At 33.2% G+C, this 20,191-nt stretch overlaps 2 protein-coding genes across 5 annotated transcripts; one reads left to right on the forward strand and one right to left on the reverse strand.

Moving 5' to 3' along the window:
- Positions 1 to 2,491: 2,491 nt before the first annotated feature.
- LOC127265021 (uncharacterized) lies at positions 2,492 to 6,520 on the forward strand. 4 transcript variants are annotated; one of them, XM_051294668.1, is made up of 10 exons: positions 2,493 to 2,736; positions 2,903 to 3,149; positions 3,486 to 3,587; positions 3,663 to 3,832; positions 4,066 to 4,199; positions 4,294 to 4,471; positions 4,670 to 5,225; positions 5,356 to 5,471; positions 5,547 to 5,762; positions 5,943 to 6,083. In XM_051294668.1, the coding sequence occupies exons 1-10, from the start codon at positions 2,657 to 2,659 to the stop codon at positions 5,956 to 5,958; spliced, it is 1,815 nt and encodes a 604-aa protein (XP_051150625.1). In that variant the 5' UTR covers positions 2,493 to 2,656; the 3' UTR covers positions 5,959 to 6,083. The 4 variants fall into 4 exon arrangements, with proteins under 4 accessions (XP_051150626.1, XP_051150625.1, XP_051150623.1 ...); XM_051294666.1 differs by having other exon boundaries at positions 2,494 to 2,736; positions 5,547 to 5,790; positions 5,943 to 6,520; XM_051294667.1 differs by having other exon boundaries at positions 2,495 to 2,736; positions 2,886 to 3,149; positions 5,547 to 5,790; positions 5,943 to 6,520.
- A 4,211-nt stretch (positions 6,521 to 10,731) lies between these two features.
- On the reverse strand, positions 10,732 to 13,370 carry LOC127264685 (histone-lysine N-methyltransferase SUVR3). Its single transcript, XM_051294182.1, has 2 exons — positions 12,733 to 13,370; positions 10,732 to 11,491 (listed from the first exon to the last, which is right to left on the reverse strand). The coding sequence occupies exons 1-2, from the start codon at positions 13,346 to 13,348 to the stop codon at positions 11,100 to 11,102; spliced, it is 1,008 nt and encodes a 335-aa protein (XP_051150139.1). The 5' UTR covers positions 13,349 to 13,370; the 3' UTR covers positions 10,732 to 11,099.
- Positions 13,371 to 20,191: the final 6,821 nt, after the last annotated feature.

Genomic DNA, 20,191 nt, shown 5'->3' on the forward strand with positions numbered 1-20,191 from the left:
CTTAACTAAAATTAAGTTATATTTAGAAGAAAAAAAATTAAAAGGTGAAATAAATGAAAAAAATCCAAAAATTGACTGAAAGAGATGAACGGCTAGATTAATCAATTTTCCAAACCAACTACTTTAATACTTGTGCAAGTGTGATTCAGCGCCGTATAAAACCTAGGAGAAAAATCGAATTTCCAAATTAATTTTCGAGTTTGACCATTAACATGCGTGACTGTGTATTTGTGTTTTTCTTTATAATTTCTTCTTAAATACACTAACATAAGAGAAATAAGTATTTGATTTTTGAACGAATTGTCTAGTGTAGAACTATTTGTTGTAATTAGACCATCTTCAATGCTAGTTCTTATACAATAATAAGTTTGATATTAATCTATGTAGCTTGCTACATCAATAAAATTTAATTAAAAAAATTATATCATAAGAACCGTTATCCAGCGAAAAATGCTGAAGAACGGTTATATGTTATATAATATGATTAATATATATATATAATTGTAGTTTAAATGAGTATTTATTTTTAAAATTAATAGTATATTTAATATTAAAAATAATTAATACATATTACTTCATTTTTCTTTTAATTATCTATTCATTTTTTTATTTTGGTGCGTTTCATAATAAAATATCAATTTCATTGTACTATCTACTTAACATTACAAATATCCTTCCAATTTACAATATATTACACAAATATCATTACCTTTATATCATACAATACTAATAGAGTTAATTTAATTTTTTTACATTTATTTCTATTTTATCTTAATATAATACTAAAATTTTTTAAATTCCGTGCATAAAGTAAATTGATATATATATGGGAATGATAGAGTATTATTTAATTTAATATTATATTATATATTTTTTTACATTTACATTTAAATTTATTTCTTTTAATTGTTATAATAAAAAAAAATTCATGGTCTTAGGGTTTATAATTTTTAACTTAAAAATATTTTATATTTGTTTATATTTTATAAAATATTTGGTGTCACATACAAACCTAAAATTGTTTATCTTTTTTCTTCATTTTTTATAATTATGTAGTTTTTATTTGATATAATATAAATATTATAAATTAAAATAAAAAATAATTTCATGTCTATTCTAAAGCTGAAATTCAAAATCTAACTTAATTTTTATATTTTCGATTATTGGGTCAACTTGAATATGATACTAGTTTTTTCTATTTCAAGTTCAATTGATCCGATTTTTCTCAAAATTGATCCTAAGATTTTTCAGATAGAACGAACTTGATTTTTCAAATCAAAATAAATTTTGTCTATAAAAGGCCGTACAATGCGATACAGTGGAGTGCGTTGTAGGCGGAACAAATTGGACACACATATTGTGAATAGAATAGTAACTTCCAAAATTAGAAAAGCCTACGATTACTATTCTAAGACCATTCGCAACGTATATATCCGTTTTTGGGTATCTCTGCTACTTTTTCTTATCCACGTCACTTTCTCTCTCTCTCCCACGTCAGCGGACAACAAAGATACTTATCTTAATTTTTTAATAAATTTTTATTTTCATATTATATATATATATTATTTTTAAATTATAGTTTTAATTTATAGTATTAATTATTATATTATATTATATTATTATTTGCCAATATTTTGATTTATTAAAAAATTATGGGAAAAATTATATTATTTATTATTTAATTTAATTTTAAAATTTTATTTAATAAATTAAATTAAATTTATTAATATTGATTTGTTAATAGAATTATATAATATTTTTATTTATATATTTTAAAATTTAAATTAATAAAATATGTTTAATATTGGTATCATTTTGTATAATATAAAATATTATAAATTATAAAAATATTACAAAATTTAAATATAACAATAAATTCAATATAAATTACAAAAACAAAACATATATAATATATATCATATATATACATAAATATCATGTGCCCCAATTTAATCAAAATCTTCTCTTTTTCGAAACGCTGGAAAGCAACATCTTTATTCTTATTTTATTTTCTTTTTAAAAGAATTGCTGATGTTTCCATTGCAGTTGGCCTAATACTCACAGGCATAGCCTTTTAACGGCAATTTGGATAAACTTCACAATTATAATGTAGATAGATGTAAGTGAAGGAAGAAGGGAACGCAATTGAAAATGCATACGTACGTTACAATAACTAACTAGGCCGATATGTCCAACCTTGTAGATCAAGTGGTGAGATATTCATCGCTTGGGAGTTGGGTCAGGTCTCAGATTCGATTCTTATATTTAAATGTGTTTGAAAATTAGATACTATTCATCTTTTTTTTTTAAAAAAAATATCAAATCAAATATTTTACTAAAATTATATTTTAGTGTAATAAAATAAATAAAAATTTAATGTTGATTTAATATTTTTGAAAAAAAAAATTAAAATAATAAAATAAGATGTAAAAACGTGACAAGTAAACACACCTGAGTATTTATTTAGCTAGCTAGTGTAGAAAGACAACAAATTGATTAAATTAAATTAAAGGTGCGGTGTTGTGCATGTTCGCCACGAGGCGCGCGGACGTACGGCTATGGACACTGTCAGTCATTTTGGCCGCCGCCGCCGCCGCCTCCTCCTTCTTCTTCACAACACCCAACCCAATGCTACTACCCGCAGAGAAATAGAGGCATGGAAGGTAATAGGTATATGGAGAGGAAGAGGAAGTATCTTTCCACCATTGCCAACGACGTCGTTCGGAGATGTGCTAGGTCAGTACTCAGTAGTAGTAGTAATTCATTCGCTTAATTTCTTTCTATCTAAGATTTCCATGGATTTTTTTTTATTTATTCTTCTATTGTTCCTGTGCTGCTTAATTTGTTGTAAATACGCCTGATTTTAAATTTATGGTGTTCGTGAGGAATTTTGTCGGTGCAGGCACCTTGATACTTGTGTTGATGCACTGATTGAACAATTTGACAAGGAGTGGGAGGCTCTACCTCAGTCTGATGATGGGTATTCCAGAAAATTAGTGGAGTTTTGTTGCTCCAAAGCAGTTAAAATCATGATATGTGGTGGTCTGGATGAGACTATTAGTGACGGTTCATTTAGCAGATTCACGTTTGATATGATGCTTGCTTGGGAAATGCCCACCTCTGCCCAGGAAGCATCTTATACTCTCACTGTCAGCAATCTCTCTCTATATTTTGGTTGAGCAGAATATAGGCATACATAGTTACAGTCTTCTCAAAAAATTTTCCTCATTTTAGGCATACATTGTTTGTGCGCGTGTTTAGGACTCTGCTGGGAATTCGGCATCATTAATGGCTATACTGAACAAAATTTCTTATACTTTAGAATGTTTACCTATTCATTTTTCAAAATTTTCAAGAATACATATATTATATCAATTAAAAGCAAGAATTTCCAAGCAAGAGATTAGAATCCTGTGCATCAGAAAACACTATAGATTTTATATGCCTAGTAATGCTCTTTAATTCATCAGCTTCATTTTTCTTAGGAATCTGTTCGGAAAGAGAGAGAGGAGAAGTTGGTTTTGAGCGGAACAGATGAGTTTCAGGACGATATTCCTCTTTTCTATTCTGATCTTTTGCCACTACTTGTAAGTGAAGTGAATTGATGGAATTCATAGCACGGTTGGGGTGATGAGGCGCTAATATTCGTATTTGTATGATAGGTAGATGGAGAGCCCAGTGTTGGTGCAGATGCATTTGTATGGCTGGCAATCACTGTTCCATTGGTTGTCGACACCGTCAATGGGAGGTTTACTTTTGAGACATTGACTTCTCCTACAGGGAATCGCCTTCACTATCCAGCTTATGACAAGTTTCTAAAAGAGATCCACAAGTATATTCTTCAATTCATATCCTCATTTTCGAAATTCTTATAATTATGGGTCCTATAGTGCATTGAAACATATTATCTAGCAAAGATTGCGAAAGAAAATTTCATTCGATGTAGAGTCTTTTGTATTCTATTTTCTTTCGTTCTTACATGCATGTTGTATGGATAAGGCAATCTGTTTCCCATGAGTAGACAATGCTTAGTGAAAGCATGACATGTTTCATGATTTTTGTTAGATGCATGAAGCATTTGCATAATCAGGAAACTCCAAAGGGGATAGAGCTAACAGATGGTGAATTTATCTTACACGTCGAGGGAACTCCAACTTCACAGCGAGTCGTGCGCCATATTGGAGGAACAAGCTGGCCTGGTCAGTCTGAAATATTTCTCTTTCAATTTTCAATTCTTTAGTTTTAGAAACTATGTAATGTTTCATTGTGTTAAGATAACTGCTATCTTTGTAGGCAGGTTGACACTGACAAACAATGCTCTTTACTTTGAGGCATCGGGTGTTGTATCGTATGAAGATGCAATGAAACTTGATCTTTCGAAGGATACTGAGCAGAACGTGAAACCCGCAGCAACAGGCCCTTGGGGTGCTCCACTCTTTGACAAAGCTATAGTTTATGAAGCTTCCGATTTGTAAGTATGCAACTTGGATATGTTCCTGTATTTTTACATGTGATTATTTCACAGTAGTATCGGAAAAAAAAAAAAAAAATTTCCACAACCTAACTGTAATTTCAAGAAATTTTATTATTTTTACTGTTTAAAGCTGAGGTATTTCAGGCCGACAACTATAACAGATTAATGTGTATCTGCTCTTGGGGAACATTCTAGGCAAGAAGCTGTTGTCTTAGAATTTCCGGAGATGACTAGCTCCACAAGACGTGATCATTGGCTGGCTCTTATAAAGGAGGTTATGTTACTACATCGGTTCTTGTCGAAGTTCAAGGTCGAATCAGTTGAAATGTGGGAGATGCATGCAAGGACCATTTTGGGGATAATTAGACTTCATGCAGCAAGAGAAATGCTTAGAATTTCGCCTCCGGAGCCCAAAAACTTTCTGATATTTGTGTTGCTGGACGAATTGCCCAAGGGGGACTATGTATTGCAGGAGCTTGCCCAGACTCTAAACAACTTAACTACTCGACACCCATGCACTGCAACTTCAATTCTCAACAACTTTAATATTTCCCGAGCTTCTATTCCTTTTGTGGACGACACTCAAGAGATCAATGCCAACAACAGTGAAATTGTCCGCCCCGAAAATATTTCGTCTTTGGAAAGCGCTGTGAACAGAGCGCGGGAGGAAGGAAAAGAAATGGACATGGCAAAAGCTACTGCTGTGAGCATAAAAGAGGAAGGTATAAGCGAGAGTGCCCAAGTTCTTTTGGTACGTAGGAGCCATGAAAATCTAATAACATCCTTTGCATGATTTATAATACTTCCTAGCTGTAAAATATCGATTTTAATTTAGGACTGCCTGCATTTTGATTCAGTGCTTGAATGTTGAATGCATGCAGGGGCTGCTGAAACCACTTTTGAGAATAGTAGTACCCTTTGCTCGAAGAATTTTTACGTGGGAACAGCCTGGGACAACTTGTATTGTGATGATTGCAACTCTGGGAATCATTTACAAGTATGTGCCAATACTGACGTGTGTAATAAGCTCTGCTAATGCGTAGTGATTCTTGAATATCCTTTTGCAATACAGAGAGCTGGTCGGCTTGTCTTTTTCTGCCTTCTTGTTGTGTGGGGTTGCTAATATGCTGTGGACAAGACAGAAGATGATTCCAGAAGAGCATGAAAAAATTTGTATACAGAGTGGACCCGATCAGGTTACCATAGAGAGCATTGTGTCCGCCCAACATGCGCTGAGAAGTATACACGAAATAATGCAGCTTGTGAACATAACAGTACTTAAGATATGGTCAGTACTAATCTCAAAAGCCCCAAAGGTATATATGTATATATTGATTGTTACACGATTACATTCTAATATCAATAATTTGATTTCAGCATGTTTATTGCAAGTGATTAAGGTAGATAAGTTGAACCTTTAATTTTAATGGGGTAAACAATTTGGTACCCATGGTATTGTGTTTTGCAGCACACGAATAGGGTGATGATGGTTATGACATTTTTGGCGGCCGTACTGGCGATGGTTCCTTTAAAGTTCATTGTGATAGCAATGGTGCTGTGTTTCTTCTTTGGGAAGCAGCTGCAGAGTGAGAAGGGTAATCGACGGTTGAGGGAATGGTGGGAGTCCATTCCTATCATCCCAGTGGAAATTGTGGACAAAGGCTGAAAATAAGGCAAGCATCATTTGTTTTTATGCTTTGCCTTTTCATTATAAGCTGCTGGGCGATTGCATTGCATTGTCTTCTTTTGGTTGTGCCCTTGTTGCTACAGCAACCTGCCATTGTCGTCATTGTCTAGCTGCTGCAGTTGAGTTGTTGCTGTTGCCATTTTCCAGTCATCTCCTTATGGCATGTTCCTTGGGTTGGGTTTGGTTTGGTTTGGTTTGTGTTTCTCCTAGGTATTGGACTCTAGTTATTCAACTACTGCTTCTTGTTATGGCTTGAGTTAGACATTAGGATTTGTTGAATTTGAAGTTTTTATTTCTTTCTAGTAATCTGTGAGTAATTGTGTTTTTATGATCTGATTTTATTCTAAATTGGCTAATAATAGTCTTAGAGCCTTTATTGTTATGCTATTTATTATTATTATGACGTGCCGTTTCTCTCTCTTTGTTGTCGAATTGTCCAGTCATTTGCATTCTTGGTTGATCCTCTCTTTGTATTATTTAATCTTTGTTGCTCCCCTTGTATTGTTTTTAATACCCCCTCTCTTCTAAATCAAAGGGTATTTTGGGGTTTTGTAATAGATTACGAAATATTATTATTTTATTAATGCCATTAATGCCGTGAAAGTGTGTAAGTTTTTTTGACATTTTTTCATTTGTTTTTTTTGTAATTTAAGTAAAAAATAAAAGTATTTTATGATTATTTTTTAAAAAAAACAAAAGAAAAATAGTAAAAATAAAATAGTAAAAATTATACTTTGAGCTAAGCGGTAAAAAAAATAGCCATTATGGAATTGTATTTTTGATTGATTACATTGTCTAATTTATGTCATTGGCTGCTATTGAATCGTCCTACAAAACCTCAATCCCCTACCTTTCTTGTATATAGCAAACATATATAACCTACAAATCATGCACTTGCACGTGAATTGTCGTTGAAACAAAATAAGTTTTATGAATTTGTTGATCCAATTTAGGTTAAGCATTGAAACACTGCGACATTAACATCTATTTATGTTGTAGAAGTAAAGGATTGAGAAAAATCTAAAATAAAAGACAGAGCCAAAAATGGAAAGAATATGATATTTAGGAAAAAAAAAATCAATATTGGTTCGATTAAAATAAAAAATTTTATATTTAAATTGTAATATAAAAAATTCATTACAGATAAGTTTAATTAGTTTTGTTTCATCGTTGAAACACTAATGAAAAACATTGATGTGGATGTAACAAAAATTTGAACCGAATATAATCGTGTTCATCAACAATTCAAAAAGTTTGAGAATATCATGCGAAGTGAGTTTCTGAGAGGCCTGCCACCACAAATCGGATCGAAATTGAAAACAATAATTTATATTAAGGCTAAATACTGGAATTTCTGGCACATTAATAAAAACCCAAACAAACAATGCTGTGAATTGAAGAAAGCAATTCAACCCCCTGTTCGTCTTCTTCATTCTGCATTTGGGAAACTCCAAATTCGATACAGACATCGACAACTTCAATCGGCGACGACGAGCAGCGACTGGGGCAGTGGATGTCCTTCGGCGAACAATGACGAACTACTCCGGCGATTTCTCCGGTCATCTTCCTTAAGCGTCCAGCCAACAGCTCCGGTAAGGGTTCTTCTCTAGCGACAACGCAACTCCGATTCTTTCACCGATCTTCTTGGGGCTTCGAATATTCAACTCTCCAGCGAATGGACAACATGTTTCGGCATCCAGGTGCGCCATATGGACTATAATAACCAAGCCGCAAGGTGGAGGCCAGCTCTCACTCTAAGACTTTTACTCTCACCGGAAACAATCACTCGTGATTCTTTTCCCTCCCTCTCCCTCTATCTTGGTTTTCCTCTGTGTCTCACGTCTCACGCGGTTTCTCTCTCGGGGTGTGTTTGTAGGGTTTCTCTCTCGGGGTGTGTTTGTAGGGGTTTGAATTTTGAGTTAGAATTTTAATAATAAAAATTTTGAATTTGAACCGTTATTTATGATATGATATGAATAGGGGTTGATGTAATGTTTTAAATATAAAATTAATTTTTAGTATAATATAAAATATGAAAAATAAGTGTTTGATTTGATATTTTTTTTAAAAAAAAATAGAATAAATAATATATTTAAAATTTAATTCTCCCAAACAAACACACCCCAAAACCACTTAACTATCCTTTTAACCCCCAACCACACAGGCCCTGTATCAATGGGTTTGGAAATGGGCTTGGGTTTAGGTAAAGGGAATGGGCTAAGAAACGGGTCAACATAATTTATTTATCGAGAGATTTTTTGGATTAGCTTCAAACAGTCAAAATTTTCAACATTTATAACCAACAAAAGTGTTATCCAAAGTGGACATTCGAAAATAGTATTATCAAGTGTGGATACGAAACAGTGACGAACCTAAAAAAACATTCATCATGTGGTATGGGTCCTATTAGTTTAATGTCATACCCTTTGGCTTGAAAGACGCCCTTACGACTTTCTAATCCTGATGCAAGATATGTTGAGAGAGTTCCTTGACAGCTTTGTCGTAGAATATTTGGATGGTATTATGTTGTATAGTTAAAATTCGGCAAATCATATATAAGACTTATGAAAGGTTTTTTAAGCTCTACAAGTCAATCACTATATGAGAAATGACAAGTGTGAGTTTGGCCTATGATAGGTAGGATTCTTGGAACAATTTATCGGTGATCAGAGGATATACATGGAGCTAAAAAAGATCAAGTGGTAGGCACTAAGTCACTAACAGCGGTGTGATCTATCCTTGGCCTGGCAAATTACTGTAGGCAATTTGTCAAAGGCTATTTGACTATGGAGATACTTTTGATGGACATGTTGCGAAAGAAAAGTGAGAGTGGATAAAAGAATGTCAAGTGATATCCCGGTACTCATGCTTTCCGACTTCTTAAAACCATTAAAGGTGGTAAAATGCACTTCAAACATAGCCGTAGACGGTGTACTCATGCAAGAGAGACACCCAGTGGCATAAAAGAGTTACAAATTGATAAATGCAAAGAAGGAATGACCAACCAACAATTAAAAAAAAAAAATGCTTGCAGTGGTGCATTGTATGAGAATATATCTTACATGATTATCACATGCAATCCGGTTGTAAGTTATTTCCAATCTTAGAAGAAGCTAACGGGTAAACAAGCACGGTGGCTTGATTTTCTTGCAAAAATCAAATTAGAGATTGAGTATTGACTTGGAAAGACTAATGTTGCAACAAACATCTTTAACCATAGAGTAGCGGCTATGTGCTATGTTGACGGGGACAATGTTGATCGAATATGCAAGGGATTGGTGCATGATGAGTTAACGTATGCCATGCTTGACCTATTCAAGGAAGGGAAGACAATAAATTTTTCATTGGAAGATAGCTTGGTCATGAAAAAAGCTAGCTGATGTACATGCCGGATTGGGAAAGCTTAAGACAAGATATCTTACGGAAGTATCACAACCTCAAGTATGCGGGATACCCAAGTGTGCAATGTACTATAGCCCTTCTTCGAGAGTGCTATTATTGACCATAGATAAGAAGTATGTAAAGGAGTATGTATGGACATGCCTCATATGCTAGTAAGGCATATAAGAGAATCATCCACCTATGGGACTGCTCTGGTCATTGCTCATACCAGAATGGATGTGAGAGAGTATCTCTGTAAATTATATCGTTAGGTTAGTGAAGTCCATAGGGTGTAGGAGCATACTAGTGGGGGGGGGGGGGGGGGGGGGAGGGGACTAACCGGAGATGGATGTTGCAATAGTTCAAGAAGAGACTTAGTATTCGTAAATTTATATCCAAACGGCCATCTTTAAGGGGTATACAAAGGCGTAATGTGGACATATGAGGACACATTCCCGATACTAAAGAAAGTTGGAGAGGTAGCATACAAGGTGGAACTACTCAAAACACTAATAAAACTCACCTTGTGCTCCATGTGAGCTTGTTGAAGCCGTATCTCAATTACACTCAGGACCCAAGCCGAAATGAGTCGACAAGGCCCCCGCTTGGCATACAAACATCATATAACTAAGTAGACGAAGAAATCTTAGCCGACAAAATTATACACTAAAAGAATGGAGCACCTTTGGTAAAGTGCTTGGTCAAGTTGCGTGGATTGTTTGAGTCCCAGACAAATTGGGAGACAACCAAGAACTTATTTAAGTTCGAAAATCTTGTTTGAGACTTTGAGACATTAAGGGCAATGACAAGCTCAAATCGGGGAGTGTGTCTCGGGCTAAAATTGTGATTGAGAGGGGTAAAGAGGCAAGCCGAGTCGCGGAGGCTCTTGGACTCTTCTAGAACATTTGGAACTCTAAAAAAGAACTAGAATACCATGACTAAATCCAGTTTATCCGACAGGTTGTAACCGATATTTATCCTATAGTATTGACCTAGTATATGTTTATCTTGTAATAGAAAGACTTTGGTTGGTAATAGATAGATTTAGACTGAATCCTATCATTGTATTTATAAATAGGGTACCTTAATTATCACTTTTTAGGGAGAGCAAAACTTATAATAAATAGGGTACCTTAGTGTGCTTTTGTGCTAATGTAATGACATTGTCCTAGCAAAATTCTTAAGAATATCAAGAAATTGTTACTGTTAGGATGATAGGAAGATATTTGAGGAGGAGCGATCCGACACCTAACTATAGTAATACCCACGCCCATGCATGCTAGCTGTGGTTGTGCTCTTCTTTAATCAATAAACTGTGTTTCATAGCTCTGGCTGTGCTATACTAATGCCATTCCTAGACCTTCATTGATTTATATATGTATTCCTGAATAGAGTTTAATCGTAGAAACACAAAAAAGAAGAAAGACAAAAAATTCAAATCCAGAATCAAGAAATTCAGACACAATAATCCACAGATGCATAATAACTGGCTGCCAGAACAATATTAATTAGCCAGCCAGCCAGCCATCACAAACTTACATTAGATTAATTCAATTTTCAGGTATGTTCAGAAGGCAGGATGCCGGTACATGCAGCGCTACCGCACAAACACGGCTGCCCATTCGGATTGAGACTTACGTCACCATAGCTGAAACTCAGTTCCTCGTCTTCTCCGACATCTCTGGATGTAAAGAAGCAAATGCGGGGCAGTAGGGCTCCAGAACTTCTTAGAATCACCGTGTCCAGATTCCCGCCATCACAAGAATGGTTAATGTACCTGCTAACATTCCCAGTTCTTGTGGCGTCGATATTGATCCTCATGCATGCTGTTCCTGATGGAAGATGCTCCTTTACCACCAGAAGTGAAGAAGCTGTAGCTGCTGCTGAGTGACGTTGTTTGTCGTACATCTGTTGCCTTCTACGGGCTTCTTTTGTTGATAAAAGCTCACCTGCAACCAACTAATTTAGATTGACAACAATGCAATGCAATCCAATCCAATCCAATCCAATGTTGATGATGTGTTCAAATCCTTAGATCTGTCAAGAAACTCGTCGAGAGCATCATTCATTCTACTTGGTTTGATGACCAATTTGATTAAAAACAAAGGTAAATTGCATAATACACTACGTGTTATATAAAAACATCATGTGTTTTATACTTTTATTTATAGCATAATACTTTCTCGTGTTACTGTAAAATCTTGTATAGTGTGCCATTTTTCTTCAAAAGTAACGACGGCTAACAATCACATACTTATTACGCAAATGAAAGATTGCCAAATTTTTATTAGAGTTGTGTTCTTTTGTGGATTTTACTACAAATTTTTACTATTCAAATTCTTTTTTTCTTTCAAAAATATCACATCAAATAATTACTTTTCTTTTTTTATTATATTATACAACAAATTTATTTTACATTCAAAATATCACATCAAACTACTATTCAAATTCAATTTTTTACTATTCAAAATCCAAACCCAAAAACTAAAACCCACGAACAAACACACCCTAGAATTTTTTTTCTTTTTTTTTTGTAGTAAAGAGAAATAAAATAAATAAGATTGATGGCTTATTTCTCCAATTTTATTGAAGAAATGAGATCAAATTTATATTATAAATTTTTAAGGATTATGTGTCTATCGTACACATGATCTTATATCATATAAGAATAAACATTGTGAAAACTTTAATTCAACAGTTCATTCCTAAAAAACACAAGGTAAAAATATTTGATGTTAACAACTGTTTTCCATTCCCAATCTTGTGATTCTTGTCCAAAAAATATTAAGAAAATGTAAATCTTCAAAAATCATTTGGATAGTAAGCTTGCGATGCTTAGTTATTGTTATTTTTTAACAAGAAAAAAGGTATCCAAACTTCACATTTTTTTCATCAAACATAAATGTGTGTGCAATATAATTTACCCTAAAAACAAAATCGACTAACTGAATTCAAGCAAAGCAAACAACGATTTTCAAATAGGAGGAAGAATTCACAGAAAAATTCATTCAAGTACCTACAAGCCTCCTGTTCCCTTCATACAAAATATTAGTAATATATTTTCTGAACATGAATTTAGGTTCAAAAATCACTGAATGAAATCAATAATGCGAATTCGCAATTGAAATCGATATATAATCTTACTGCAAATTAATCGTAATGAGTAAATTGTAATTCGTACGGTGCTTACCTGCATACTCGCAGACGAATCGTCCGCAAGGAATGGACTGAGCAGCATACAAACCCCACCCTTTCCTCTCATCTCTCACGATCTTCAACCTGGCCGTGATTCCGCCCTGACTCGCCCGATTTTCACAGCCCGACCCACATTTACAGCTAGGTCCACATTCCCCGGAGCACGGGCAGCCATCGCCACTTCTGCACGTCTCGCAATCGCACCCGATAGCACCCTCGACCCGGAACAGAAACGGGTCGGGTCGACCCTCTACCCGCGGACCATCGCTGGAGCCCCAGGACTGGCGGGTATCCGGACTTACGGGGAGGGTCTGGGTCGGGGTGTAGAGAAAGTAGGAGTACGGGTGTGCGTTGGCTTTGGCTGTGGGGTTCAGGAATGGGGTTGGAACGGTCTCGAACCCTCTGGAAGAGTTGGAGATTCTTCCGAGAGTTATGGATTTGGAGATTTGGCGCAGGGTTTTGCAGGTCAAGGAAACGGAGGCTAGTTCGGTAGGGGTTAGGTAGGGGAGGACAAGGGCGGCACACCGGAAGAAATCTTTGTGAGGGCGGCGTCGTCGTCGTCGTTGCGTTTCCGCCGATGCGCTTCTTTCATCGCATGATGGACTCCTCATTTTAGGAAGAAATTGACCCTCACAATTATTTCTTCGAGCCAATTACATTTAAATAATATTAAAAAAAAATGTGTTATTGTTTCCGATATTCAAATCTTAAATTGAAATAGTTATCATATTTAATATAAATAAATATTGTTACTATATTTGTAGTTTAAACTTATATTTTTTTATTGTCAAAAAGATATATTTAATTTTCATTTTAATAAAAATATTAGTCTCCACCCCAAAAGTAAGTAAAGATAAATAATTTTTTTGATATACTGGTGATAATAGTTATTTATGAAAATGAGACCATTGTTTTAGGACAAAAAAAAAAATAGTAAAAAGACTGTTGTATTGAGAGGTATGGATAATAAATTATAAAAACCTCAAAAATAACTGCAAACAATATAAGGTGTGTTTGGGGGTTTGGATTTTGGATTGAGATTTGAATAATAAAATATTTGAATTGAAATAGTTGTATGATGTTATATGAATATGGATTGATGTGATGTTTTAAATGTAAAATTGATTTTTAGTATAATATAAAAAATAAAAAATAGATGTTTGATTTGATATTTTTGAAAAAAAAATTTTTATGTGAATTATAAAAATTTATCAAAATCCTTCAGACAAACACACCCATAATTGTCTAGAAAATAAAATAATAAAAATAATAATAATAACAATAATAATGCTATATAAAATTATGTCTCAAAAAATTAGTCCATTTTTTAATTATCTCACCAAATTAGCCAAAATTTCTAATTTAGTAATAATGAATAAGTGTTAAATAAAATTAAAATACTATCAATTAAATCTATGGACACTTTGATTTAAATACTCGTCAGATAAAATACATTTAATTTCAGTCCTTATAGTAAGCACCTACTTTTGTAAAATTTATGTAACGAATATATTATATGCTTCCGTTGAGTTTACGTAAATTTATATTCTCTACTTACGTACTCTAAAATTGTCGTACAATACAACTTAGTTGCAATGTAATGTACCTTAGTTTATTATTTATATACTGCAATCGGTTAATAAATAATACACACAAAAACAACTAAACCTAAAGAATCTATACGATCTCAATCACTTATTTTTTTTAAAAACCTTTCACCTCTCACTTTCAGACCATCGCCTCCGACCGTCATCCTTGAAATCATCACCGCTACTGTATAGAAAGTTTTTTTTTTTTTTTTTTTAACAAAACTCAATCAAGATGATAAAATAAAAATGCACAGTTTGTTCAAAATATCGAATAGGGTTTCTTCTCTCAAACGAAGTTCAAAAACTAATTTAAAATTTTTATATTTGATAAAATTGATATTTTAGTTTTGTGCTTTCGAATTCGTGGGATACTCTTATCTCTTTGTCATGTGTCTCTATATGGTTTGTACAAGTTTAGGTGTCAGTCGAGCTTACTTCGACATCGTAACCTACCATCATTTTAAGTATAGGTTATTTTGATGTCTTTAAAGAGTAAGTAACCTTATTATATATAAAATTAACTTCATTTCCATCTTATTAGGTTTAATTTTCTCATAAAATAGTTACAATATAATATGGGTGGAGTTAATTTTTTTTTTTCCAAATACCGTTGGTGTCAATTTCTCATGTGAAATGACTTTCTTAAGTATTGAATGTGTTTATTGATATCTCTATCATATTGTTGGATGTTCATGCATTTATTTTTTTGATTTATAAAAATTATGTTTGTTTTTACTAGTGTGCGTTAATGCCTCCAAATATTTTTTATTACAACAAATGGTATATAATGTGTGCTCTGGTTTTCAATTGACGTTCTTCTACAATAAAGTTATATACCTATATAGTTATGTTATAAACTTAAATCGGTGTTGTATATACTTTTGCAGACTTATTATTTGTTTTAAATATTGTCAGGTCCAAGGTGAGAGACATGATGGTAGGTTACTAATATGTATATTCTCTAAGAGTTATGCTTTATGCAACACGAAACTTATCCGTTTAGCAGATGAGCTACTAAATTCGACAATGTCAAAATATGTCGAACAAAGGTTTTTGTGAAGATTTTATCAAGAGACCCTGGAGACACTGTCTAATATCATTTATCAGATTTGTATGTTAATTTTTGTGCATGAATTGAGGACAAATGAGGTTTGAAGCATAGTTGCCAAATTGGGGGTAATAAGTCATTGATGTTATATTTTTGTCAAAACTTTTAAGGATTATCGTAGTTTCTAATTCAACAAATGACATATGCGATTCTCCATAAGTATGGACTTTTGGTATTGTAGGTAGTTACACGTAGAATTAAGAAATATACTTCAGTGCGTAAAATTTCGTGATAAGGTATGGAGAAACTCCTAAATTTGAACAATATACTCCTACTGATGACATATGTTCCTCATTTAAGTAAAACACAATTTCATGTACTCTTATTAATGAATAAACTTTATAAGTAACTATATACATATGCAACATGTAGTGAAAAGATGTGTACTCACCGTACTGTTCTGAAAGGACCGATAGACACGTTCAATGTACACATCAATGACTAATACTTATAATATGGACAATCCTAATATGTCTTATATATTATATTTATTTCTCATACCTTGTAACACATTTTTCGTTGCGAATATTTTTCTAGTCTACAAAATGCTGACATTGACAAAGCCAATAAAGAGTGTAAGGACCAAAATGTCTCATCAGTTATCCATTAACTCATTGATATCTCTTACCATGATCCACAATGATGTTATGTCAAATTTATCTTATGTAATATTCTTATCCACTCTTGAATGCATAAACAAATGATTTCAATGATCGTTTCGGTAGTATTGGTTTATAGAAACCAATATTCAACGAAATTGAAATGATCTATTCAAACCATAGTCTTCTAAGTTAGCCACAATCATGATTGGGTGTTGAGAGGCCCTAAGTGAAAGTCACATACCCCAAATGATGATATTTGTTCATCTATTTTACTAAGTTATATACTTCTAATTGATTTAATATACTTGTATTAAGGAATAGGCTTTATAAGTAATTTTATACATATTCGATGAATATTGAAAAGATGTGTAATCAATAAATCTTCTAAAAAACACTAATTGATACATTGTATGTACACAGCAATGACTAATATGTTCCTCATAGGATCCAATATGTTTCATACATAACATTTACTCACTATAACTTCTAATACATTTATTCTTGTTGGAAGTTCCCTTCTAATTTAAAAAAATGCTTGCACGGACAATAATGATACAAAGAACATAATGCATCATTAGTTATATACTAACTTCAAAATATCTATTACTATGGTTTACCACATGATATGTTATACTATATCTATCTTAAGTTACATTCTCATCCACCATTAAATACATGAATAAGTGATCTTATAAGTTATTTTAGAAATATCCGCTAATGCATAGTAACTTCTGAGAAAGTGGGTGTGATGTAAACAAGTAGTAATTGGATGATCCAACAACAATCAATGAAACATTCTGGATAGATAGTTAAAATATCCATTGTTACAATAATTATACTTGTATACGAAACAAATACGAATACTTTCATACACAAAGGCTCACACTCTTACTCGTAGGTATACATATGATACTAATAAATATACTTCCTAAACGTCACAACATACTCGTATTTTCATTATAGCTACTCCTTCAAAAATATTATGTACCCTCATAAATAAATTCGATTTATGTTAATATAGTTTCAAATAAACGATGGGGGTGCACTTCGAGTCATGTTATATCGTAATGAGTATTTAGGGGACATAAAGAACCTCAAATATACGTAAAATTTAATAAGAAAATTACCGTGTAATGTATTATCGTTGTTAATAACTTTTACTTCTGATCATATTTTATGTAACTATAATAATCTGTAACGTATTTTCTTTATGAATTCACATACTTTTGTTTTCTATTTTGTAATAATGGGATTGGATTGATATGTATCCCGATATAATAGTTGTATTTGCCTAATAATATACAAGGGAATATTATCAAATTTTTCAATCATTCAATAGTGATCTCGTACAAAAATCTACGGTCAATGTATAATCTTCCAAAAACAAAAGAAAATTTATACCCCAAGAAACACGTAAAAAATACATATGCTAAAATCTTCTTGTAACTTCGTCGGTTGTGTCTTAGACGACCACAACAATTATATTTATTAATTTGTCTCACATATTGTGATTCAAATCATATTTTCTTTGGCCGGCTTGGTTGGACAGATGATGTGGAAGAAATTATCTTTGTCTCCAGGTCGTTATGCATCACATCCATATCATGGGTTGACACCGGGTTAATGGGTTCATCGTAGATATCCAATCGACCATCAACATGAAGAACAAACTTTAACTTCCAGTAAAATCATTCCCAATTTTCATTATTTTCGGCAAACACCGTTGCACAACTACAAAATTTTAACATTATTTAATATATAAACACATAAAATAAATACCAAGGTTTATAGATGAGTAGTCATAGTATATACCAACAATTTCAGGGTATTTTCAAATACATTGAGCATACAATATCAAACAATATGGTTATAATATTAATAAATATAAGTATACTACACTGGAAAAAAATACCGGTAAAAATGCCCACATAAACTAGCAAAAAGTTGCAACAGCCCCTCTCCACACACAAAACGTTTTTTCCTATACACACCGTCCTGACGAAAGATCATAATAAAACTCAGTTAGCAACTATTGCAACCGTAATCTCAAATAGAATAACAATTACCAAAGAAATAGTTAAATATTTATTTGAATCAGTCGCAAGCCCTAACAACACTATCGTAATTAATCAACAAAATTATCGCATCAAAGAAATCGAAATTTCACCTTACCCGTTTCTCCCTCGCGCAAAATAAACCTAGATATTGGAATTTAAATTCGAAATCCATTATAGATCAATCATCGATTACAAATTTCTTCACACAAATGAAAGCAAACGCTAGACATAATCAATTCTTCGCGCAAAAAAACCCAATGAAGAGAGAGAAGAAAAAAGAAATAGAAGAAAAAAATAAATGATAAAATGTTTGACAGAGAGACAAGAGCAATATAGGAAAAGTAATAGAGGTAAAGAGTTAATGCCGACAATTAAAAAAAGAGAGAGTGCAGTATTTTTAAAACTTGTATAGAAACTGAATTCAAAGATGGAAATAGAGATGGAGATTTATTTCAAATTGTCCGTAAAATCTAATAAATTTTACTAAATAAATCACTAAATTAATTTGAATCCACCGTTATAATTAAAGAAAAAAAGGACAAAAAAAAAATATTCGTTGACACCCAATTAATTTGAGATTTTATTTCTTGTCATTTTCTCTATTCAGAATTACTATATCCGGTCATTTCTTCAAATCGAAATTTTTTTCATGTCCATCGTTAGTTTTAGCAAAAATCAAATAATAATTCAATATCTAAGTAATTTTATGTGTTGTGCGTATTTGGAGTAGTTCCAATATATTGATGGGTAAGCATTTTTTAAATGAAATTTTTTATTTTGATTTTTTTATTGTTGTTTTGATTTTGATGTATTCAGTTGCAATTCCAACATATTTAATTTTGATTTACTCAGGCAACACTTGAAATAGGGTTTCTACTTCAATACTTCTTTAACTTTTATTTTCTTGTATTATATATGGGTGTGTTTGTTTTGTTTTTGATATTTTTTATACAAGGTTTGAAGAAAATATGTTAGGAATTTTTGTTGAAAGAACAAAGCTTATATATTTTTGAACTTTTTTGGATTTTTTTGGGCTTTTATTATTATTATTATTGCTTGAAAGGTGTGGAATTAGAAAACAATTATGGTAAGATGAACTTTGTTGTGACGAAATGCACTTCGTATTTGGATTATCATTTATTTATTTCAATTGAAATAAGTGAAAAGCAATCGGGACTATATGAACTTTGTTAGAAATTTAATGATAGAATTAAATTGAAATATTATCTGATGTAGTTGGCATTTTTGTTGTGGTGCACCATACAATGTGTGGATAATGTGCATGAAACTGCAAATTAATTTGTCACCTATTGCTTGATGAAAAGTTTCTTTTGTGCAACCATAATACACCAAAAATAGAGAGTGTGAATTTCCGAGAGAGAAAAACAGTGGGAAAATAAGAGAGGGGGAGAGAGGGAGGGTAGCTAAGTGTTCCCAGTGTTTCCGGTGAGAGTAGAACCCCCTTTTAGAGTGCCGATTCTAGTGGGTATCGAGGCTTAGAGTGACGTGTCGACCTCCACCTTGAGACGTGCTCACCTCGGGTCATTTGCACATGGACTGAGCTGAAAATCTATATTCGCACCATGGACTGAGTCGATCGATAGTTGTTCGGAAGAAATTGATGTTGTCCGATTGGAGGAGCTGTCCGGCCGATGACGCTCTAGACTGCAGCCGGAGTGCGCAATGGAGGTTCGCTGCTCATTGGAAAGAAGAGTCGTCGGAGGAAAGCAGCGGCTGGAGGAGATGAAGTTGCCGTTGGCAGTCGCTTGTCGCCGCCGTTGTTCGTCATCGAAGAAGGAGTCACTTGTTGGAGCCACCGCTGTTCTTTAATTGGAGTTTGAAGCCGCCGACCACCATGAACCGAGGCTGTTTTCACCCCTAGAAGTCCGTTCATTGTCTTCGGCAAAAGTCAATCATTTTTGTCATTGAATTGAGCCCTAATCACTCCATTTGGGATTTCCAGAAATCAAGTCCAGAACGAATCGAGAGTCTTGTGCCATTGATTTAATTCAATTCATTAATAGGCTTCTGCTTGTTTGTATTTCTTGTTTTCATTTCCAATTTAGCCTTTGTTGATTAAATGTGATAATTTTATTTC

The sequence above is a fragment of the Andrographis paniculata genome, unplaced genomic scaffold (assembly GCF_009805555.1).
Source record: "Andrographis paniculata isolate CXL003 unplaced genomic scaffold, ASM980555v1 Contig71END, whole genome shotgun sequence".
In the NCBI taxonomy this organism is placed as follows: domain Eukaryota; kingdom Viridiplantae; phylum Streptophyta; class Magnoliopsida; order Lamiales; family Acanthaceae; genus Andrographis; species Andrographis paniculata.